Raw genomic sequence first — 24,681 nt, forward strand, 5'->3', positions numbered from 1 at the left:
AGATAGAGATTGCCCATGTAACATATACTGATGATGGAGGTGATGATTAAGTACCTATCCATTACCTGGGTGTTGTGCCACTATAAAACCAATTCTGGTAAGTGCAGGGTTATGCGATTTACGTGGGGCGAGAAAATAGAATGAGAAGTGCACATATATTGAGGAAACAGACAAGAAAAGTTGTTGTTTATTTTCCCCTCGGTGATGAAAATGAGCTGTTTAGCTGGAATTGTGTTTCCTACAGTAGTGGTGGAAAAAAGTGGGAGCAGAGCACTTGCCAGTTTACCCAGCAGGGGCATCTGCAGGGACAGATGGGAGATGATGAGGGTGTGTAATAGGCATCTGTGTGGCCCGTAGGGGAGGGAATACTCCACACTCATTCTCTCCCTCTCTCTAGACTGCACACACACACATTCACCACACAGACACCCATTACAGCTTGTCATAGCTTTTTCCCCACAAATTGTCCTCCAGAGTATACCTTTTACTACTGCAGACTGTTACATAGATTGAGAATAAACATGTGTTTACAGGAGCATTGCGCTGCCTGTTCCCTTGGTTATACCCACGTGCCAGAGCCACTGGTCGAGCGGGGGGAGGGGAGGGAGGGAGTGAGTAAAGCTCAACATCCAGCCAATTACATCCTCGGCTGAAGTGCCGATTGCCATGGTCATTGTCGCTTTACACACCCCATGCTGTTCCCCTCCATATCATGCATCTGTTTGATTTCAATGTGAAGAATAATACTTTCTTCTTTTTCCCGCAGTGGTCGCATGTTAAGTGCCCGTCAGTCAGTCCGTAGTCCCTCCGTGGGGGAATATGCACTTCCTCTAAATTTTAAAAAAAAAAGGCGTTTAACGCTCCGTTTTAATTTCCATTACTCACTACTCCTCTCAATTATGCTTTTTCAGCCTGTCATGCTCTGACTGCAGAAATATTTGGTAGTTTGCACTGACATTAAACTGCATCATTTGTGGCAACGCTGAATAGTTCTTCCCTTTAATTGGGAGCAGGCAGACTTCAAAAAACATCCCAGGGAAGCAATGCGCACATCCATAAATGCACAAGTGCTTGATGTCGGGAAATAAACGGCCAAACAAGACAATGTGAGCACACATTGTGTTCTTCAGCATGAGCCTAATCGTAAAAAGAGGATGTTCAGATGTATAGCTGTGAAGGCAAGTGATAACACCTGAAAGCACAAAGAAGTCATTTTTTTTTGTGAGATTTACCGAGGGCGAACTGGCAAGGATGACTGGTTGTTAACCTCGAGATGCTTCATTAGTGTTATTTTCAACTTTATTTTACCAGGAAGTCCCATATGAGATCCAGCCACTCTGTCACAAAGGAAATCTGGTCAAGCTAGCAGCCGTACAAAATCACAACATGACGTACAAAAAACATACAATAAAGCAAAAAAGCCTCGATTGAAACACACCAAATTCACCACCTCTACACACGTAGCATGCTTGTGTGGGTATTTACTTTGTGTGTGTGCTGATTTGTTTATCTTTTCAGGCAAGCACACTCAGCTGTTTCCACTCTGTAATCCCTCGTATGTCTCCCTTTCCCGCTTGCGCATGCGCGCGTACAGGTGTACGAGGCCGTGCGGTGCCACCGGGAATGCAGCCAATACGAGTGGAGGATCGAGCCCTGGTCCATTTGTACCATCAACACTGTAGACGACCTGCCAGCCTGCGGTGAGGGAGTCCAAAGCCGCAAGATCAGGTCAGTGAGCGGGTTAGACTTGGCAGACAGCGAGCCCTGGCACTGCAACAGTCAGGAGGAGCAGACTGGCAGCAGTTCCTGTAGCTGGCAGTCGCACCGGTCCTGACACTTGCAATGCCAGGGGAAAACAAACAGTCAAAACAAACTACTGCTTCCTAATGAGTGTTGTTTGATTTGTCTTTTCTTTTTTTTTTCCTTTTTTTAATGGGTACTTAGAATAGCCACAGAGGAAAGCAGTTGAGTGTTGACTTTTGCAAGCACTGTTGGAAATGGATAAAAACCAATTGGGCAACTGGCTCATTGCATCAAAGCAAACTGCAACGTCTCTGTCGAGTCACAATTGCAGATCTCAAACTGGACCCAGTTGACCAGCCAGAGGGCCTCTTTCAGTTTAAGAATCCACATTAGTGTCTCCATTTTAAGATATTTTCATGCAGTGTTCCTTTGAGCAAACCTGCCAGTTTCCAGGTTTTTAAACAATGAGCTCAATGGTGAGAGATTGCAGAGGAAATTATGTTTTCACCTCTCCTCGCGCTAGACAAATCTTCAAGCGCCAGATCTGTTCTGACTTTTGTAAGAGTCGGGCACCACCGTACCGCAGGTGTTTTGGTTGAATGATTAACTGCTTTAAGTGGTGTTTTTCTGCCGAAAGTGCCCGGTAACATGGACGGAAGTTAGTTTGCCTGTAGTTGAAGTTTTGAGTGAGTTGCACACAGTATAACGATGGCATTACAAAACATTACAGGTCACAATGCAAACTGCTCTATGTATGTAAATTAGCAGTAGCTAACTGTGATTCAGTGGGAGCTAACACGCCTACATGTATTCTGTGCAGCATGTCTTTCAGGCTGCAATAGAGGCATCTTGTTCTGCGCCACTTGGAAAATCAGAAATGAACCTCGAGGCTAAGGACTAGTACGCATTTGCAAATTAATCTAGCACTACTGCTCATCAGCCTTTTCAAAAGCACAAGTTCTTTTACTGATACTAAAAGGTTTTAGAAAATGGCCTTCAAGCCAGAGGAGAAAGAGCAACCAAAGTAGACTGTGCGCCAAAAAAACGTGGGTCAAAGTCAAAACAAAAATAGCCAACGCTGTCATTTACATTGTAAAAATAGAAAGTACCCTTTCTGAACCAATGCTTCAGTTTTTACACGGCTTAATGTTTGGAGAGCCCAGACACATGGGGACAAATAGTCCCTGTGCAAATAAACAAGCAGCCACATCTCACATGGATTTTTTTATGTCAGAAACTTAGAAATGCCCCAGAGACTCTTTATACAGCTTCACCTGCTGCTCTGCTAGGTGTGTGAAGAAGGGAACGATGATCGGGGAGGCCAGCAGCGTGGACGACAGTCTGTGCGATCAGGACGAAGCGCCACCCAGAGCCCAGGTCTGCTTCCTGGCCTGCCCCGACGACTGCGTAACGACACCCTGGGGAGCGTGGAGCAACTGCCCCCTGGTAAGACGCAATTACTGAGTTGTATTGGTTAAGTTGTTTTGTGTGGTAAGTGAGATTATTCATTGTTGTGTCATTAAAAGGCATGTTCATAATAATCAGCATGCAAGAGGGACAATTCAAGTCAAGCTAGTGCAGAAGGGAGAAAGTTAACACGAACAGGAAAGAGGCTTTTCAGTACTTTACATTAATTATTTGATAGAAATTTTAGTATGTTTGAGCATGCAAATTGGTTTATAAAGACCATGTTTGTTTTTTTTGTTACATTTTAAGTATTTCCACTTTGTTTTACTTACATTTGTGTCTATTCACAGAAGAGTAATTATTTGTTTTAATGGTTTTAGCTTAAAATATGATAAAATAGATCTTTTATTATACATTTTTTATGTTTTTTGGATGCAGGTTAATTCCATTATTTGGAAAACAGCAATATGTATCAATTAAAATGACCAACAGCTGCAGTAATATGAACATATTTAGTCTTCACTAACACAAAGTGTTGAGTTTTGAGTGCGAGTGTGTAAGTGTGTAATGTTTCACTACATCTTGTGTTAATATAGAGGTTAAAAACAACATTTTCACCATGTAATTACACATTTGGGAAGTTAAAGTAATAATTAGCAATAACTTCTCATAATTTAAAGAGCTCTCATCCACCCAGCTGTTCTGTAACATTCAGCACCACTCCAACAAATTAAAGAGCCCATAAACATGCCTCCATTTTCTAATTAAGGATAGCCCTCGGGCTCAAACCACGAAGCATATGTTCTCCAGTGTTTAGCCACAGGCTAGCGGTCACACAGCCATGTTGCCATGTTATAGGTTTCCTGTCAAAGGTAACAGTTCAGCAGACAGGAACATTGCAGCCAGAGACATAACAGGGTGGGAGAAAAAAGAGATATAGCGATAACTTAATTAGTCTGAGTTTTTTCCTCGGACGTTTTGTCTCATTCAATCTCTCAGTCTGCGAGCTCTTGGCAGGACTCTCATCATCAGTAAAATGCAGCTGTCTGGTGCATTTGGTGATATAATGATGCGAAAAACTGTTAACTCGAGAGCCAATTAAACTGTAACAGCCATATAAAACTGTTATAGATGATATATTTCTTCAGTTTAAGCAACCCTGAAACATTTAACACGTGTAGCATAGTGGAGATGATGGTGTTTGTGTTTGAACTAGGGTTTTTTTTATTTTATTTTTAATCTATCCGTACAACAGAATGACTAACTTCTGAAGCAGGCAAAGCTTGTTACAGGATTTCACTGTTGTGTGGACTGAAGTGGTGGAGCTGCATCAATTGATTTTTGGTCACGAGGAAGCAGAAGAAAAAAAAAAAAAAACTGGGTCGATAATAATGAGAAAATAAAAGTGAAAAGTCAAACAATTTTTGTAACATCTTCAAAATGCGCAAGGAATAAGTTGGACTGTACCATAAACAGTTATCACGGCCTGAATGAATACAGTGAAATGCTAATTGAAAGTGTGTTACAATTTATGGCAGAAGGGGAGGACCCAAATGCAAGACAGCACATGGGGGAAGAGGAGGATTGGGGAACAAATAGGCAAGATTTTTTTTTTTTTTTTTTTTTAAACCAAAAGCTGAATATTGAAGAAAAGAAAAAAGAATCCAGAAAAAAATAAAATGAGTCAAAAAGACAAAGTAGCAACAAAAAGATCTGCAAAAAAGTGAAAATCATTAAAACACAAAGAACAAAAAACAAACATACCACGGGGAGGCACTGGGGAAAAGACTGGAGAGGACGTAGATGGGAAACACAAGGTGGCGTCACCGTCGGAACACAGAGCGAACTGACTAAGACATGAGGGAGAACAAAGACAACATACAGTAGTGATGTGCGGATCGAAACTGAACTAATGATACCTCCAGTACTGGATCTTTATGCACTAAAATCGATTCTCAAATCAAAATATCGATACTTTTGATACTTCAGTCATTTGAGGTGATGTATATCAACAGGAACACAGTGGAACGTAACTAAACTATTGAGATGTTCTCTAAATGATACGCGGTTGGTGGGAACTACTTTTTCTTCCACTTGGGTAAGTGCGTAAGCGCAGCGGCACGCTGCTCAGTCAGTCAGTCACTCATCATCAGTGTGTAGACACAATGGCAGAGTGTATACGGAGTCATGTGTGGAGCTATTTCAGCTCCACAAACAGCCAAGACGCGGTTTGTGATGATGGACAGAAGAGGAGAGCACAGTGTCAGGTGCTGCTGCTAGGGCGCGACAGACGCCTCGCCCTCGCAGACAGAAATGCTGTGTGTGACACAATCACACACACAGCATTTCCATCGATGGTGTGGCATAACATACGGATTATTTTTATGTTAGACGCTTTTAAGATTGATTGACTTGATTGAGCAGACTAGGTTATTTAAAGTATTCACATCAACTCAACATATTAGAAATATTTTGCAGTAAAATTATATACTTTAGACATAAAACTTGTGTAAAATCAGAATTTCTTTATTTCTGTCTCACAGCAGCCAAAGGACATTAATATTACAAACACCAATAAAAGTTAAAAAAATAAACTGTATAATAAAAAGGTAAGAGAAGGTAGAGAGGTAGAAATAGACTTGTATAAACACAATATTGTACAAAATGCACAGTGTAAATAATAACTAATTAATAGGGAGATCTTATGTGAGACTGAAATACCTCTACGTATCAATTTTTACCCATATGTTTAAACAGATTTGCAGTTTCTGCTTTAAGCAAACCACATAGTATCACTGTTCTGTAGATCATCTAAACCCCACAACCAAATCTCTTCACGAAGTCGATAACGAGCCCCAAAATACCAGAACACCGGTCGCTGAGTCATTCTCGATACTTCATCTCTTCTCAGACGTGCATGTCTCACCTTTACTTGTCTTGACGTCTGGGACGTTGCGCTCCGAGACGCTGATGAGACATCTTGACAGGACACATCTCAATTCTGGGGCGTCCTAAAAGCAGGATTTTTCTTCGCAAATAGTCCACCGTAATTGGCGGCAGTTGTATAGCTGTGGGCCATTTCTGTACCCAGCTGGAATGAGGGTGTTGTGTAGTGTGTGCAGGATTGTGATGAGATCAGCAGTGGTGTGGGGTCCAAGGGTGGCAGAGTAATAAAAGGGAAGTATCCTGGTTAATAACGCCGTGATGGTTCCCCACACTGTCCACATATATTCACAGTGACATGATGGCCAATGATTCTCTTTCCCTGTAGCCTTCTTTCACCCGGGTTAAAGCCGAACTTTGTCAATAAAATGCAATCACGGGGGGGATTATATTTAGCTCCAAGACCTCTGCAGAAGATACACATCACACAGTATCAAGAATAAACCCAGAACGGTCTTTATGGTAAGGCACAAACACTGCATTAAAGTATTGTGTTTGCTCACAGGATCGGCTGAACCTACAGTGGAGGGCTCTTGCACACATGCAGACTCTCTCTTAGGTTTATTGAAATGAGGCAACGGAGCCGAGAGGAAGAGAAAAAACAAGAGGGCTTCCTCAACCAGGGAAACATTCAGCAAACACCACTCCATCAATACCACTTTAGGAAAAAAAATCTGGCAATAACATAACTAATGCTGCAATTGTAGGGCTGAAAGTTAATACTGGTTGGTGTACCGTAGGGATTTTCTGCAGGGTAAACCTGGGTTAACACATTTCTGCTTCGCCAAACTTTCTATTCATATTCACGAACACGTCTACCTGTAAGCTGCTTCCTGCAGCACAGCTTGGGGTAAATGTGAAATGGTCTCGAGGATAAGACTCAGCAATTTTAAAATCGGATGTCATACTGTAGCTTCCTGTGGGGAAAAAAAGGTGAACGTCCCTTTCTGTTCCAAGTGAAGGAGATTAGGAGAGGACGGGGCACAAGACAGAGCGATGGTCTGCTGATCTGTCCGATGTATGTGAAGAGCCTCTCGATTAATATTTATCACTTTTTGGGTTGTTTTTTTTTGTCTTCTGTCAGTCTGTTTACACAAAAAAATGTATTGTTCTTTGTATTACGTACACAGCACACATAATCCCACAATATTTGCTTCTTCACGTGTGAACCAACATTTGTATAAATATGATAATGTCAGATGTGAACTTTTTTTTTACTTCAGGTTTCTGCCCGAACCCAATCAGGTGCAGAAGACACTATATTATTTATTTTGACGCAATATGTATTTGTTTTGACACTACATTCATTTATATTGACATCATGTCAAGTGACCTGACTGAACGCGATCCATACCCGGACATCCTTCCCAGACTCAGGTCAGGTATCCAAGCACCAGTTCACATGTGATCAGCTTTTTTCAATTCGAATTTCCTCATAATTTAAATCATTAATTTTGTGAACCTCATAGGTTTTTATTGGCCTGGTAACGTCACAGTTCTTATGCTTGTTCTCAATCTGCTTCCCATCTATCAATTAAAAGGCACAATCGAACCTGAAGCTTTATATAGCACACATGTGCTGTGATACAAAGCACCTTCCCTTCCCTTGAGATTACTATTGCATGACGGCAGGTGTGAAAACATTAAGGGGAGACTGACTGCAGCTGATTCATGAGCCTCACACGGAGGTCCCTCATTAGGAGGTGACAGTGATTGAGGTTCTGGTCCTGCTGCATCAGGAGCAGAGGGACAAATGCAGCTCAATGTGGAGACCTTTATCAAAAGAATCTTTCTTCTTCCCTCAGGGAACGAGATGACAGTTCATCCACACATTTTCACACATCCTTTGCTTCTCGGTTCGGAGATTTCTCGTTCCCGTGTTACTGTGACTTAAGGGATTTGCAAATCCTCATCCTGCTACCACTGTCCCTTGGTAGATGTGGGTGATGTAGCACTCTTGTGCTCATAATTGCTCTCTCAATTATTATCACGTTCGTCTTCATCCGACTTCAAATGTGCTGTGTAAATATCAGCGCTACGGTGAATTCAGTTTTTTGTTGGGGTTTTTTTCCCCCTCAGTTTCAGACATTCAGACTGAAAATACAGTATTTATAGCAGCAGTTGCCGTATGTGTGTCAAATAATGTTGAGTTCTATTCAAACAAGTGTCCTAGTTCTTTTCAAGGCCTCGGGTGGCGGGACATAAAAGGATGTTTATGCCGATTTGTATCAGTAAATTTGCATTACCTTCACTAAGAGCTCAACGCATTGTCACACAGAAACAACTGTGCCATGACAAAGATGTTAACTGGAGTCTCAGTACGTTATTTTTGAGATGCTATCTCCTTTTATGTATTTTCAAGAGCAGAAATGGATTTCTATTGGTGGGGGGAAAAAACAAAAAAATAAAACATGAACGAGTAATGGATTATTTTAAATATTAATAGATAATGTTGGAAAGCTAGTTCACATATTTTCTTACTTATTCCAAGTCCACCATGACTGAAAAGGCAAGATGCTGTCGAGACTGGAGTGAAAACACCTCTAGGACAATTTTTAGGTTACCGCAGTGAAATTACAGGTCAGAGACTCATTTTAAAATATTATTATTAAAAAGGTGATAGGTTGGGATGATGAGGTAGGCTGTAACTAGCAAAGAGCCATAATAAGCCCCGGAGAGGTCTTCTTTAGATTTAGTGTTGAAATTAAAGCATACATGACTTCCTATACAAATTTTATGTGGCAGGTAAATTCCAGTTCATTCTTCAGAAAATGCTCATATTATGGGTATAAAAGGGAGAAAAAGGAAAAGCTGGATTTATACATTGCTGAGGTTTTCCTTGATGTCTAACAAATTAATTTCACCTGTTCGTTCATAAAAAAAGTTGAAATTTTAAAATGCTTCTCATCCACAGTTTCACAAGTTTCTTTGCTAACTCGCATACAGTCATCTTCCAATATCTCTCCATGGCTTTTTAGTATAATCAGTATTGTTTGATCTGTACAGCAACTTATGTCTTTTTAAAAAATGTTATTATTACTGACGGGCCGGCCCAACCTACATGAAAATGAAGGGGAAATGCCCAATAAACAAACACCTCTTCCAGGTGTAACGAACAAGTACCTCTTACAAGCCCCAGGGGAAATAAAAAGGTGTTTTGAAGGTGTATGTATGGAGGCTTGGGCTTGGGGGTTCCCAAATAAAAAGAGCAGAGTTTCTGGCTGACACTCGAAGGGGAATGATGTTTGCAGTAGCCCAAGGATAGATTCGGATTGAGGGTGCGAGCCACCTGTGTGCCATTCCCCACCTCCTTTAAGCCTTCACAATAAAGGGCTGGGGGCTGGGAGCTAAACGCCCCAAGCTGCTTCCACTCCTCAATCAGGAGTCGGTCTCCCCAACCTGTGCACAGGTGATCTGAATCCCCTGCAGTTAGTCATGAGGGAGAAAATCAGCACAAAGAAAAACAGCAAGTCTCAACAATTGGACTGCCCCAAAAATCTAAAACAAACAAACAAAAAAAAACCCAAACATACAGTTTACAGATCACCTAAGTCAGACAATACAGTCCTCATGTCCTCACCATTATCCAACAAGGGTGAAAATACAAGACATAAAAAAGAATAAACACATATGCACAAACAGCCACACTGTGTATATGGAACATTTTGATATCATTATAATCAGAGCCGTTATAATCTTTTGTTTAGGTGAAATTTTGAACTTTTTCATTTACAGCCAATTTTCTCACCACTTCTGTGCAACTTGCTTCACAGTGAGTCAAAGTGAAAGTCACCTGTCTCAACAGCAGTGAGGCAGAGGAGGGCTTTTTTTTTCCACACTTGTAATTTATGCAAAGGTTACATGATTTGCTCACATACTGTACCACTAACAAACTCAGTGGAGTTATATAATCTACTTATAAAAGCAGTCAGTTACACAACTTTAGGCATTTACAGTGGTTTGCCCTTGAGAATGAATACAGGAAGCATGAATTACTGCTGGTCTCTCTGGTACAGTTAAAAAAAACAGAAGACTAAAAATACAGTTGAGGATGTCATGTCCCTGACTCATCTTTTTCATTCAAAGTTAAGTGTGTTATGACAAAAATCAAGCATGTTCTATTCATCAATTCATCATTTAATCAAGCATGAAAACCCCTGTGAGGAGATGACTGTACACCTTCAAGTTATGATATCATTATGGATGACAATTTAATCATAGTGATTAAGACAGAAGATAACACATTATGTTTTACTTTTGCCGTCAACGATGACATGTTTCCGTTTATGTGTCTTCTTGTTGTGCAGCAGTGTGACCAAGGAACGGCGAGGAACAGGAGCAGACACATTCTCCGTCACCCGGCCTCGACAAACCCGGCCTGTCCGGACCTGGTCCAGTCAGAGCCCTGCGTCCTCAACAGCACCTGTTTCACCTACCAGCACAGAGTCTCAGGTAGGACGGTGGCAATATGACAGGGCAGCGCTGACAGCAGTGAAACTTTCTGAGGATCTAAAATCACGAGTTCAGCTCAAGTGCTGCCGGGCGTACATCTGACAGTGTGACTAAAGTACAGCTATGATGCATATGTGTGTGTTTGTGTTGCAGACTGGAGTACATGCCAACTGAGCGAAAATGCCATCTGCGGTCAGGGTTCAAGGTTGCGTCTCCTGGACTGTGTTCGCAGCGACGGCAAGATCGTGGAGTTGCAGAAGTGCCAGCAGGTAATCCTCGTGTCATCGCGCCGCGTTTTTCCACATTGCCCCCCCCGTGTAAAAACCGTGTCCAGAACCTCCACGATCTCCAGTGTGTTTGCAAAATAGCTCACTGACTGATGAATGTAATACAGCTCTTTTCATAGATTTGCATCAACGTGAAAGGTGTGACAGCATATTTAGCATGAACGCAGGTAGCATGCTAGCTGTGTAGAATGTAGAGTGCTATATAAAACTTTAGTGGTCCATCAGTAGTTTATTGAATTGTTTCACAAAAGTGGCTACACACCACTTTTCTATAATGCTCTATACACATATAAAAAAAGAAAAACCTTTTTACTTTAATCTTCTCTTAATCAGCCCAGCTGCTGCAGGACGGTGTACACCCAACTCTCTTGGGGTTCACAGCTCTGCACAACACTGCTCCATCTGTTACACTCGTAGCTGTTAATCCTAAAAAAATGGCAGGTATCAATTTATAGATAATCCGCGGAAAAGGGGACAAAAGATGCAAATTTACACATGTAAACAAACAAATAGAATATAGTTATAAGAACTGTAACTCAATTCTGTGAGTCCAAAATTGTTGGCGAATCATTCCTGCTGAAATACTAACAAGCAAACAATCAGTTTAAGTAACCCAAAGTAAAAATAACCCAAAGAGCATTTACTCTGTGCGGTATCTAAGGTTACACATCAGTTTATCTTAGGTTACGCCTCACGCTTCATCTTAACTTTGCAGACGGGGAATGAGCGAACAGGAAGTGAAGTGCATCAAATGACAGAGAACAAGGGAACACTGAAATCCTTCCAAAACTGTTTGGCGAGTTTTTTTTGTTTGTTTTTTTTTTTAAATGTGAAGTATTGATTTATGCAGCAGCACTCCATTTCCTCTCATGCTCCCACTGGCGTGTACATTATTGAAAGGCCAGCAGCCCAATTTATTGAAGTGAAAACGTCCCGGAGACACCTTCATGTTTCACTAAGCAGTTCGCCACCAAGCCAAACGCAACGTCACTTTTATCGCCGTGGCTTAATCATGCAAAGACAGATGGAGGTCCTGAAGATGCTGCAAGTTACTGTGGATTCAATAACCCGAGCAGCTTTCCTCAGTGGTGGGCTGGCAAACTGGACATCCGTCTCATTCCACAACCTCAACAGTGTTCCTCTGGAGGGAGTTCTGATGGGGTGTTGCTGTCGCCTCTGTGATTCATAAAAAATTCAAGGAACTAGCTCAATAACGCGTGACGGCGAGGTTAATGGTAAGATTTTAATTGCAACGTCTCCCCTGTCCTGAAGTGAACTGCCGCCTGTTTAAAAAAAAAGACACGGAAATGCAGACGCTCTCTCTCTCTCTCTCTCTCTTGTTAGTGGATATAATTAACTCTCCCTCCTCACAGCGCCGCTCTTGTTTTTCTACAGTTCGGTCTGATCAACAAGTGGAGGCTGTCGGAGGGCTGCGTGGTCGACTGCCCCGTCAGCTGCATGCTCTCTGATTGGTCGCCGTGGGCGGAGTGCTCGCACACCTGTGGCAGCCGAGGTAAACATGTGCGCAGGAGTCGACCGCATGTGCAGCGGCTCATTATTCCGTCGACTCAGGCATTCACCAAGATGTTGAATTGTGCATGAATACATTTAAATGCGTTAAAATATTTACGAGTATGTGTAATCCAGAGCCTTATTATACAGAGAAACAGTGCAGTGAGTTTTTTTTTTTTTTAATTCAGCCATGTATACATTAATAATCCTACTTCATTATCATTCTATATGAACCCCAATTAATTTTGCTTCATGAGGTTATATTTAAAGAACAGCTGGTTCACTTAAGCTAAATTTTATACGGCTGACCTGTATGGACATCATAAATGATTCAGTGTTCCTAAATAAAATATACACCCTTCCCTCGCCTGATTTCAAAATTTGCAATTAGTACGCACCAACCTGTGGCATGCTTGGCACACGGCTTTGAAAAAGAAAGCCGTGATGTAACCTCATTCAATATGTAAACGCTAATGATTTAACCTGGATGCATACGCTGTTTCTCGGGCCTTCCGAAGCCAATCTCCGAGAGAGAAAGCCTCTTATTCTGTTAATTAGACACTCAACAGTGTCTCCTTAAGTTCATTAATTTTAAATTGTTGTCGGCTGTCTGTCTCCTCACATTTAACCCCCTCATTCCAGTAAGCTCACTCTAGCTCAGGCTTCCAACCAGGGATTTATACTCAAGCCTCTCGCTCTGTCTCCACCACTGTCTCAGTTCCCCCTCACACATTGTCAGCCCTGATGAGGGCTTTGCGTCGTATCTGTGTCAGACGACGCAAGGATCTTGTTTTGTCGGGATGCCAAGGGAGCGTTAATGTTTTGGGTTTGATTTTTGAGATGGCAGAGCCGAAATGCTCCTTTTGCCGCGTCTGCCTGGGGGCCGACGGAGAGCAGCGTCTCCCCACCGGCGTACCGCAAACACACACAGCTTCTGTCTTGACTGGATGGCTGATGGAGGCCCTGCCTTCACTGAGACATTGAGCTCTTACTACACAGCAGAGCCGCTCTGTGGCCCGTCCTTTTTTTACTGTTGCCATTCACCAAACTTTTTCTCTCGCACATTATTAATGACTGAGCTGAACAAAGCACTTGTGTGGGGAAACTGTTAAATGTGAACAAAGAGTGTCACGGCGACATAGATGTATGGTGCTGTTGTGCTTATTCCTCTCTGTCGCAGGCTACAGAGACCGCTCAGCCTATTTTCACCCCTAAATAAACGATCACCATCCATTTCAGCCACTCGTTTTTATTAACTGTTATTTCACGGTGCTTTTTGTTTGTGCGATGATGCATTTGTTTCCGTCGACCTGACTTGCTTGCGTTGGATCAACTCCACAGTGTTATTGATTTTCTCATTTGCAGATTTTTAATTCTCTAGAAGCAAACCAGCAAACTGGCCCCGGAAGTGTCGCAATTTTGCACACGGCTCTGTAAACGCGGCTTGTAGATGTACTTGGCTCTCCTGTGATCTAGTGTTTGTTAACGGCGAGTCGGTTCTTAATCCTCGGCAGGTCAGTCGGTGCGCACCCGGAGAATCCTGCAGGAGGCTCACGAGGAGGGTCGGCCTTGTCCCAACCAGCTCACTCAGACCAAACCCTGTCCGGTGAGGCCCTGCTACACCTGGCTGCTGAGTGACTGGTCCCCGTGCACTGTAGAGGTATGACCTGCACCTGCTCTATATTCTGTACTTACAAAGGGTGTCTATTTGCACCATGAAGAGTCCTTAGTTTCTGTTTCTCTTCACCATTAGTGTTTCTATGCATCAATTTTCATTTGAATACGTGCAGTTTGGCATGGCGTCACCAAACCGCCACATTTCTGAAAGGTACCCTGTGGAGTTTCAATTCAATTCAATTCAGAACACTTTACTTGTCCACAAGGGACAATTTAAAATTTCAGCTTTCATGAGTCAACAATCCAGAGTCTGTAATAGCTGGCAATGTATTTTTTTGCAAACCATGAAAATGTTGAGACCTCATGCTCGGTTTTTAGTGTTATGTTGCAACAAGGGTATGCTTATGGTCTGGTTATGTTTAGGCACACAATTTACTTTGGTCGGGGTTAGAGAAATAACGTGTTTTTGTCTGAACACGGCTGAACATTGTCCTAATTCATGGACTCCAGTCCGAACCACTTATTAAAAAGTCCAATGCTACTGAGGGGCAACAGCCAACTAGTTTCAGCTGGTTTCACCTCATTCTTTCAGTACTGCGCTTATGATATCCACCCAAGCTAAGTAAATGCTTCTTGACGAAGTTAAATTGACCGGACATCTGTTGGTGTGCGGCCATGCAGGGGGCAGCGTGCGGCGAGGGGCTTCGGAGACGGAACCTGTCGTGCGTCGTCCACTGGGGCGACGGGTCCGAGTCTCCTCCTCAGTCGGTGGAGGAGGACGAGCTCTGCGGAGACAAACTGAGGCGGCAGATCCAACAGGAGATGGAGCAGCCCTGCTTCGTGCCCTGCCCAGGTAAGAGCTGCTCCTCACATACACCGGCCTCACAGTCTTTGTTATTCAAATGTGTGTTATTGTTGTTGTAATTGCATGAACTCTACAGTATATTGTAACACTGTGATATGCGCAAATAGAGCGAAACTACGTAATTGCATGAATTATGCATTACTGTGGTCACTCTGGATTCATAATAGCAATAATGACTTGCCTCGGGACACGTACTTTTTCATCAATAATTATGTTTTTAATGCAAGCTCATTTGCTGGAATCTGTCGATACACTGTGTCCTCTTCCGAGTCGTTGACATTTTCAGCTGCTAAATAATTATTGGAAAATCAATATAAGTCATAGAGTAACTAATGACCCTTTTAGCTCCACATTATCTGGATGGGCACGTCCAGTAACAGCTATGGAAAAAAACAATACAATGTCCATTTGTGCAACAGAAAGTTTGTGCGATCGTACTAATGCTGCAGAAGTCAGCACCAAATGGCTACGAGAGGGAGAGAGAGACATGTTTTCCATCAAATACTTGGCAATGCTATGGATTTTTTTACACTACATGATGTTCCTTCCTTGAAATAGGAAGAGCAAAAAAAAAAACCCTCCTGTGATAACAGCGACAATTAACCGATCACACTTCCACACTGCTGAGAGAAATCACTCACATAACACCACATCATTAGCAGCTGTAGGAATTATGCATGGCAGGAGCTTTTCCATCAGCACATAGGTGGAGATTTTCCAACAGAAATAACGCAACAGCGGAAAGAAACTAGTTGTAACTGAAACAACTTTGTTAACCTGTATTGCGATCAGAAAATTATATATGATGACGACATGCAAATATGTGACTGGGTTCATTGCAGCTCAGGCTACTTTTCCCTTATGTGACACGTTGGTGAAGTAATTTAACGCGGCCGTTTTACAATATGGTGGCAACACGTTATGACAGCACCAACTGCAGTAAAAGCAGTAATTATACCCAGATATACAGGACTGTACATATATACATGTTGGAGATACTCGACAGTAACAAGCTGCATGTGTTGTCCCAGCGACTGATGGAGCTTACCATTACTTTATTTGAGATCTGTGAAATGGCGGTCCAGAACTGCAGGAGCTTCGAGCTCCTGGAGGGAAATATAAAAGGAAAAGGGAAATGCGCCTCCTTTGCCATCGAATAAGTATTTTAGTTTATTTTTTAAGTGGCTTATATAACTACCTAGAAATTGGTTATTGATCGGGCCTGTTATATTTCTTCGTCATGAAAGCTGCAGGGGGTGTGTTGCAGCTCATTATTCGGCAAAACTGCATGAAAAGATAAAGGCAGTGTGTGGGAGGAAGACAGTGAGAAGTATTGAAGCATATCAAAAATCCAAAACACCACAATAATTTTCTTCATTTAGCATTTTAAGGCCTAGCGAAGATTTCAATGATATACCTTTTTAAGTGAGCTCAGCATAGAATACTTCTAACATCACTACAATATCTTTAGACATTGTTGTTTCTGGGCTGTCTTCATCAAAGACAGCCGGCGTGTAGTTTGATGATAAAAGAATTCTGCGGAGGCAAGGCTGGGTGGAATGATAGAGCAATCTTTATTGAAACAGATCTCAAGCCTGCGTCCGAACCAAGCGAGGCCGCACTTTGGTATTCTTAAATCTAAGACAAAGTAAGGCCAAAGTGCTTTGCCCTCTGTTGATGAGAGATTTAGCTGGTCAGCCTAAAGTTGACCGGATTGTCTCTTGATGCTTATATGGAAATGTGAGTCAGCTCCGAACATCTGGCATAAGAGATACATTCAGTTTTAGTGCTCTTTAGGGGACTTCGTCCTCAAGCTAAACTTTAACGCAAACACAGAGCTGATTAATGGCTCTGGGACCCCTGGACATGTACCGGCCACATTTCTTACCTGACAGTAAGGGAAAACAAACTATATAAATCTTGGACCAGAATGTGACACCTCAACATGTCTGTGTGTGGCTTTTATTCAACTCAGTTTGTCAAATGCAGTTTTTCTGATCGTGGAGTAACATACGCTTGTCTGTCACGGGTGCATTACTATTTGATCAGGTGCATTACTAATGTTGGGTTAATGGCGCGTCCATGTGTTCGAACCATACTGTACAGCCACAGCCCACTGAGAAGGTCGAGATAAATCTGCTTCTCTCGAAATTTCAGCTGTGTTATTCATTCACCGTTGGCAGTCTGCAGCGCACATCACGTCACTCGCATGCTGTTTCTGACAGACGATGATAAAAGTGCACCAGTGCTTGGAGACTGCTGCCAATACAGGAGCTGTAAAAAAAAAAAAAAAAAGGAAAAAAAAAAATCTTCTGCATCTTGGCTCTGCTTGTGTCTTAACAGTGGAGAGAACTTGGCATAGAGGAGGCTGAAAAAAAATATGATTTAGTGTGACTTTATGTTCCTGCTGTTTGCAGTAAATCAGAAATGTAATTGCGCGGTAATGGTGTGCAGATTGACCCAGAAGTTTCTGGTGTACGATCAATTTTCATCTCTATTCAGACTCAGTAAATTTGGGTAAATGTGTGCGTTATCATCAGCAGGGCAACAGAATGAAACTATACTAACACCAAGATGTAGTTGACGTAGGAATTACTTCTCCTTCGGCCTGTCATAGTCATACACAAACTACAACTCTATGTGACGGGGAGTTGCTGTTGACGACGGCTCATGTGTGGTGCTTTTTCAACGTAACCTTTTAGACATTTTGAAATTTAGCAAAATATAGAAATTAAGCTGTCACGCGATGCCTTTAATTGATCGTTTAAGTGCGATAATTAGGGAGCCCTAACATCAAGCATCGCCGTGGTGTTTAATTGTATCCGTGCACAGTGAAACTGTCAAACTTATAATTATGAAAATCACCACAGCAACAAGAAACCAGCCAGACGTCCCGCGGTGCCTGCTGGTGTCTTTTCTCTTTTTTGAATATCCATTTTTAGGCCACATTGTGAACGGACGATTTTGCCGTTAGAATGGGAGCTTCTGGCCAGCTGACAGCTATGACCCAAATCACTTGTCACTGTCAGGCTTTCCGCGCTGAAAATCTATAACAAAAGCTTAAGGCGCGCTCAGTCAACATGCGGGCCGCCTCTACAAGTAGCAGAGAATATACCAGATTTTTTTTGTCATCTACAAAAGAAAAACACAATCATTAGCATCTGATAAAAAGACGACTCTGATCTCCCTGGGCATGGTTCTAGCCAAGCGAGGCTCTTGTTAGCTTTTGCTATGAAGAGACACCATCTTGCAGTGCTTGCTTTTGCTCATCTGTCTCTCGCCCCGGCTCTGATCCTTGCCTTGATTCATCACTCATCCCGCCTTTGCTGTGAGCCTTGGCTCAGGATCAGAAGTGTTTGATGGCCGGAGCAGATGTGTGTGTATTTGTGGCCGCGTGTGTGTCGGCTGTGAAGGTGGCCGGCGCGCTGTAGGGGCCAGGGGAGGGGTCTGTCGACATCCATGTGATGTACACTATGTGTGTGTGTATTGGTGTTGCTGTTTGCTGTGTGCTGCAGCTTTCGCCACAGCGTGTTTCCACAGCCATAGCAGCATGGGGGGAGAGCTGATTGAGTGGATCTGTATAAAGATGAAACATAATGAGATGCACCAATCCACAGACAGACACTAATGGGCGTTCAGGGCAGAGTATCTGAGGGTTGTTCTGGCTGGGGAGCTGTAGCAGCAGGTGATATTTTCACTACAGGCTGACCCTTATCGAGGATTACAGAGGATAGCAATGCTTGACCTTCAAGGAAGCAAGTGTCCGTGTGTTTATGTGTTGGCTGACTGAAAACACCAACCGGCCATTATCCACTTAAAAAATGCTCCCAAACCGATTGAGTTTTGCTTCTCCGAGGAGACCTGTTTTCAGAATTGGGTGCCGCCTTTTACAGCTGGGCTCCGAGTTATAGCTTGTATTGTATAATTTATAACTCTGGTTGGTCTATTACTTCTGAATACCCACTGGGCTGTCTGAGTAATTTGTTTGGGGGTTCGGTACATTATCGGCCACAGATGTGTGCCGAAGCTGTTTTGGATGTCTTTTAAATGTTCCAGGAGCTAGCAGGGGAGCCAATAAAATGATCCCTGAAATACTGTTGGAAAACTGAATATAAACCACTCTCAAATGTCTGAAAAGATAGTGTCAGGCAGTGTTGTTGACTAAGTCATGTCTGTCATTGATGTTTTTTTCCTCGACCCTTTTTGCCCCCAGGAGACTGCCATTTGACTGTGTGGTCCTCTTGGAGCTCGTGCCAGCTGACCTGCCTGGAGGGGCGAAGCTTTGAGACCACGGGGCGCCAAGCTCGCTCGAGAGCTGTCATCATTCAGGTCATGGAGAACCAGGGCAGCTGCCCACATCAAGTCTTTGAGACCCAGCCCTGTAAAGGTACCCGGGAACCACTTAGATACATATGTCAGAAAACATCATTTCGTCTCTAGTGATGAACGGGGTAAATTAACATGAAGACAAGTTGTGTTTTAAGTAACTCTCCTCCTCGGATGCCTCAACAACAGATGTTTATGCACCAAAACTACTTGGTTAGGTTTAAGAGAAGGTCATGGTTTGTTGTAATTAATCGTGTAAGCTCAGTGACATATTTGATTTATTTTACGTTAAGTATGTGACGTTATGGAGGCATGCTTACACATGCAAGTTGGAATAAGTCACCGCTGGTTTTGTGGTTTCTGGGTGAAAGTCCTTTGTCACCAGACGTCCTCCTTTGCTTCCGTCATTCTTACGTCCACACATGACCTATATTGCTGTATTTTCCAGGAGATTTGTTTGAGCTTGATGGCCTACATTTGCTTTAATTCAGTACAGCTTCTTTCCTCCCTCCTCAATGCTGTAGCGCCGCCTCTATTTAGAGTTTGAACATTGGATGTCGGAGAATGGAAAGTCTCTCCTCCTCACGTGGATCAATGAAGTTGACCCTTCCAAATATATGTTCAATAAACTTGAGATGCAGTCATGAGGGACACAGAAAAGATATGTATTTCACCTTGTTGACATCGAACGAACGCGCCGATGTTTATCTGCGTGCGTCGGGGCACTTTTACCTTGAGAAATCCATGAGAGTCGTGTTTACACCATCCACAACAGAATCACTCATCATGAACAGAGCAAACACTCTCTGGACTGGAGGCTTTATCTAGCGTTCTCAATAAGTATGAACCTGTGTGTACAGTGGTGAAAGGCTGAAAGGTGACATTACAAATGCTTTCTAAATGGCTAGCCCTGCAGTAAAAGGCAGTTTTGTGATTGCATTGGCTATCATTGTATGGAGGGCACTTAGAAAATTACAAATACAATCAAGGGGCTCATCAAAGGGCCAGTGTTCAAAAATACAGAAAGTTGCACTATGGCTGCTATACCACTGCTAACAGACTGACCCCAGGAAGATGTGCATATCTCACCGTGGAATACTGCTACGGAATCTCTGCTGCGCTTCGACTGCTTCCCTGTGCCGAGTTTATTTTTATCATGAGTTTCTTAACTTTTTTCTCCACTGTTTCATAACATAATCTTCCACTTTCTTGATTGCTTTGCCTACAGTAGATACCTTCATATACCTAATCAGCTGCCAAGTGTTTGGGCTTGTGCCAGCTCTCTCCTCCTCCCTTATTAATTAGCTGATTTTTAAAGTTTCGTTATAAACGGTAATTGTCCAGCACTTGTCATTCATATTCATTCTGTGCAGCTAAATGTGTATGTTTGATAGAGATACTGTACTTTTTAAGTCCTTCCTTCTATTTATGACTCTGCAGTAATTTTCACCATTGCACACGCAGAGAGATTTATTTAAAGCAGACTTATTAATGCTGAATTTCCCAGTTCATAATTTTGTCCTGTTACGGGCCAAACAGGGCTCGAGGCATTCATTGTGCAAGTGTGTTACGAGGTGATGTAGCGTGATGTCACAGAATTAAAGGCGGGACTGCCGACGAGGCGTTTCAGGAGCAGTGTTTTCCGTTGGAGAGAGGAGCTTCGGTTTGTGTGGACTTTGACCGTCTTAACTATCAATTTCTTCTACATGCACAAGAACCCACATCAACACACTAAAGGAAAGGAAAGAAATGAAAAAGCACAATAGGTTTCCTTTAATAGATACAGTTAAACTCAGGTGTCTTCGACTCTCTTCGATTCAATCTTATCCCCTATAGCTCCCCCAAGGGAAAATTAGAGCCTTCCTCAGATAAAATAAGAGGTGTCTTTCATACATTTCCAGCCACTTTCTACCATCTCATTTCCTCCAAAAGATACCTTTGTCTCGTAGTGTACTGCTTCAGAGGAGGTGTGCTTCCTCTTTCCCAGACAAACATAATGTGTCTTATAATTTTAAGTAGCAAAGCAGTGAGCGAAGTGGTGGTTAGTGTCCACAGGAGCCAAATGACAGGGCTGCATTCCCCCGAAAAAAACAAACCACTGCTGAGCATCCACTCTGCTGTTTCTGCAGGAGGAAAATGCCACAGTTACCAGTGGAGGACAGGAGGATGGAGCAACAATGTGCGAGCAGTGTGGTGTCAGCGCTCAGACGGTGTCAATGTCACAGGTGAGTAGTCGCTGTATGTTCTGGCCACCTCAGAGGTGGTTTTGTAGAACACACACAGACGCACATTCTTACATAGATACGAATATCTCCCCGGCTAAATGCAGACAGCGCCGAAAGTGTCCCAGTTCTGTTTTTGTTCCGCCGCAATGAGCTGAATCGTGTGAATGGCAAACAGCTCCACAGAGTCACATTTTTCTATTCAGCCTGGATCACATTGGATATGTGTATCAGATTATTTGCACTGTCATGACAGTGAGTGTCTTCTCTCATTCATCTGAGGAAGCTGTCACACGGGTGATTTCTGGCAGAGGTGATTGTAGCAGCTGGTTTTGAAAATACATTCACAATCGATTTCCTTGTTGGCTCAGGAGATAATTGAAATGTTCGGAAACAAGTGAGAAAGGTGGATACAAAAAAATAAACAAAACTGATGTGATGTCTTTCCTTGTTGTAATTTCAATCTCAGGTTATGATATTAGTTTACTTTTTACGGGTTATACCCTGCGATAGATAGCATCCGACACACCGCCCCTGCAAAGAAAGAATCACTTGGCAACGTTTCACGACGGCGGCCTTGCACATCGATGTGGAGACGCACACACACACAAACACACACACACACACACACACACACACACACACACAAGGAATAATTTTAGCATAGTGTTCTAGTTGAATTTAACACCTTATTTGATCTGCCTTTTCGCAGTGCAGCCTCTATTGATTTCTTCTCTCCCTCTTAACATAAGTAATCAATAAGCCAGACTCTGAGCTGGGAGGCTTTCAATCCATATAAATATAATCATGCATTTGTATTTGTGGGAAGCAAAGCAGGCGTAGAGAAACAGAACAAAGGTAATAGTGCTGTGGGAACCGAAAAGCTTTAGGCGAGCTTGATGTGCTGTAAATAGTGGGTGAATGTGATCTTATCGCTGTAAGGAAGTGTTCCCGGCCCAGAAGGAGTAACCTCGCTCTGCAGAGAAGGCAAGAGCCCAAGGCATTAGTCTTTGATATTTTGACATGCAATTTTCCATGTTGGAATTAAAATGTTCACAGATTGATCAGGGACTCTGATAGGCAACTGAGCACATTAATCAGGTGTGACAGTACATTAATTTAGTGATCAATGGGCAAAGGAACAGAAATACGAACCTGTTGTTTCTCTCCAGGGGGCTGTTTCCCGCAGAAAAGGCCGACCACGGTCAGACACTGCCATCCTCCGTGCATGAAACCCTTCTCGCACTGCACGCCGGTAAGATCACTGTACTTTGATCCGACATCTGTGATCTCTGTAATTCTCACTGTGTGTTTTTGTCTGTTTCCTGTCGCCACCACATCCTAGGTGAGGATTTAAATGGACTTTGATGGATGACATATTTTGTTGCCATTAAAGGATAATTGTATTATTAGCAGTGGACGTGGGCTCAGTCTCTGGTAGAGACTACACCGAGATGGGGGGGAAACTGCACAGAAAGCAGCCGTGAAAACGACAGAGGGTAGCCCGAGTTTGACGTTTTACTGCCCCTCTGAGTACCCTCGGTGTAACTGCACTGAGGCTTCATCTCCTTAGGAAACACTCGGTCTTAGAAACCGTTCCTGAAACCCTGATAGAGAGTCTTTTAACATCCCACTTGACTTGTTTGGTGACCTGTACTGCAGGAATAAGCCGGCTAGAATAGCTGCCGGAGGAAATAATGGGGAAGCCCCTGATGAAGTGCGCTGCGAGGACAAGAGATGAAGCCTTAAGCAGTCATAGAGTCTGTTCTCAGCCTTAATGTTCTCAGTTTGAGACTGAGCTCTGAAAGGCACTACATGGTGCCTTCGGCAACCAACAATATGTCAAAAAAAAAGACTATTTTAATTCAATCAGCTATTTAAACCCCAACCTGAAGCACACATCTTGCCCCACAGTATTCTGTGCAATATTTTAATGCTTTCTGCTTTCTTTTAGGTGTCTTATCTGTTGTTGTTTGTGGAAAATAGTCTACTCTAGTCTTAGGAGACCAGTGTGAAGGGGAATCTAGCTGTGTGGTAGTGGCGGTTAGTAATTGACTGAACACCCCTCTGTTTGCGTTGTCCTTTCTGGGCTCCTGTAGAAACATGGGGTTGCAGCATGGCAGACTCTGTCAAAGAGTACCTGCTAAAGGTACGTGTCCACAGGATCCCTTGTGTCCTCACTTCCCATTCGCTCCTTATTTGCCTAAACTATTTTATTCTGGCTATTTTATGCAAATCATGGTTGCTCAGGAATCTCCTAAAAACCTATAAAACACTAAACGTTGCTGAGTTAAAATGAAGACAGTTTCTGCAACTATGTGGTTTAATTCCCGCAAAAAATGTCCGCAGAAACACATTCCGCTGAGCTATTTTTGCAAAGCTTTGCATGTCCTCGCATCAAATGACACTCCTGTGGACACGTACCACAAGGTAAAGAAGACCATTCTTACAACATTTCATAAAACATCATTATGAAAATAGTTTTTTGGTTTGTTTGTCGAACTTGCTGCCACATTTCTTACATTTTCCATTGTGGTGGCTGACAAAGTTCTATTTCAATGCCATTGAACATTTAATGTAATTGCATTTATGATGCTTAATGCTGATGAAATGCCTGTGAAGTGTCGGTGTAATCTACCCCCCGAGGAGCGCATCTTAATGTCACTGCTGGAATAAATCAACCGGTGTTGATAACAGAAAGTTTTTAAAGAGTAGAGCGCAGCAGACTGGTCCTTGTACACGGCAGACTGTTGTGTCAGAAGTGTTTTGTTATAATGGGAAGTAAAGATTGCAGGTGTCTTGTGTTGGCTGTAAATGATGTTCTTCCGGCCTCACCTCCTCCCCGTGCAGAGCGGCGTGTGTGGGTGTGAGAAGGGTTACACCGAAGTGATGACCACGCACGGCTTCTTGGACTACTGCACCAGAACCCCGGGGGTGGACAACAACAAGAAGGCGGACGTGAAAACCAACTCTGGAAGATTAAAACCAGGGCCGTCTCAGGCTCAGGACCTCTTCAACGAGTGGACCTTACGACCTGTTGGCCCAGGTACTGAAATGGAAATCATCTTTACAGCTCAGCCGCCGTGCCTGAGATCATTCCTGCCTTTGAAGCAGCCTTTGTAGCTCTGGGATCACTGGTCTGGGGGTGGAATCCATTCTAGGTCAATGTTTTCTGACATTCATCATTATGTGTGTGCTGTATAAAAAAAAAAACTCAATGGATCATAAAAATGTCAAGAAATTCTAGCTGCTCCTCTCTGCAGTATATTTAAAAAAGGGAATAAACCTACTGCTTTATTCTGAAAGG

At 42.8% G+C, this 24,681-nt stretch overlaps 1 protein-coding gene across 2 annotated transcripts in view; it reads left to right on the plus strand.

Moving 5' to 3' along the window:
* The window catches only part of thsd7ba (thrombospondin, type I, domain containing 7Ba), a 166,079-nt gene that overhangs the window by 140,113 nt on the left and 1,285 nt on the right, over window positions 1-24,681 (plus strand). For both annotated transcript variants that reach the window (XM_037110810.1, XM_037110811.1), the window contains 11 exons: window positions 1,595-1,728; window positions 3,033-3,189; window positions 10,401-10,545; window positions 10,699-10,814; window positions 12,228-12,345; window positions 13,859-14,004; window positions 14,643-14,814; window positions 19,040-19,213; window positions 21,282-21,377; window positions 22,547-22,629; window positions 24,225-24,420. In XM_037110810.1, coding sequence (XP_036966705.1) covers window positions 1,595-1,728; window positions 3,033-3,189; window positions 10,401-10,545; window positions 10,699-10,814; window positions 12,228-12,345; window positions 13,859-14,004; window positions 14,643-14,814; window positions 19,040-19,213; window positions 21,282-21,377; window positions 22,547-22,629; window positions 24,225-24,420 — 1,537 coding nt within the window. The remainder of the gene's footprint in view (window positions 1-1,594; window positions 1,729-3,032; window positions 3,190-10,400; window positions 10,546-10,698; window positions 10,815-12,227; window positions 12,346-13,858; window positions 14,005-14,642; window positions 14,815-19,039; window positions 19,214-21,281; window positions 21,378-22,546; window positions 22,630-24,224; window positions 24,421-24,681) is intronic.

Source organism: Acanthopagrus latus, chromosome 9, assembly GCF_904848185.1.
Source record: "Acanthopagrus latus isolate v.2019 chromosome 9, fAcaLat1.1, whole genome shotgun sequence".
Classification (NCBI taxonomy): domain Eukaryota; kingdom Metazoa; phylum Chordata; class Actinopteri; order Spariformes; family Sparidae; genus Acanthopagrus; species Acanthopagrus latus.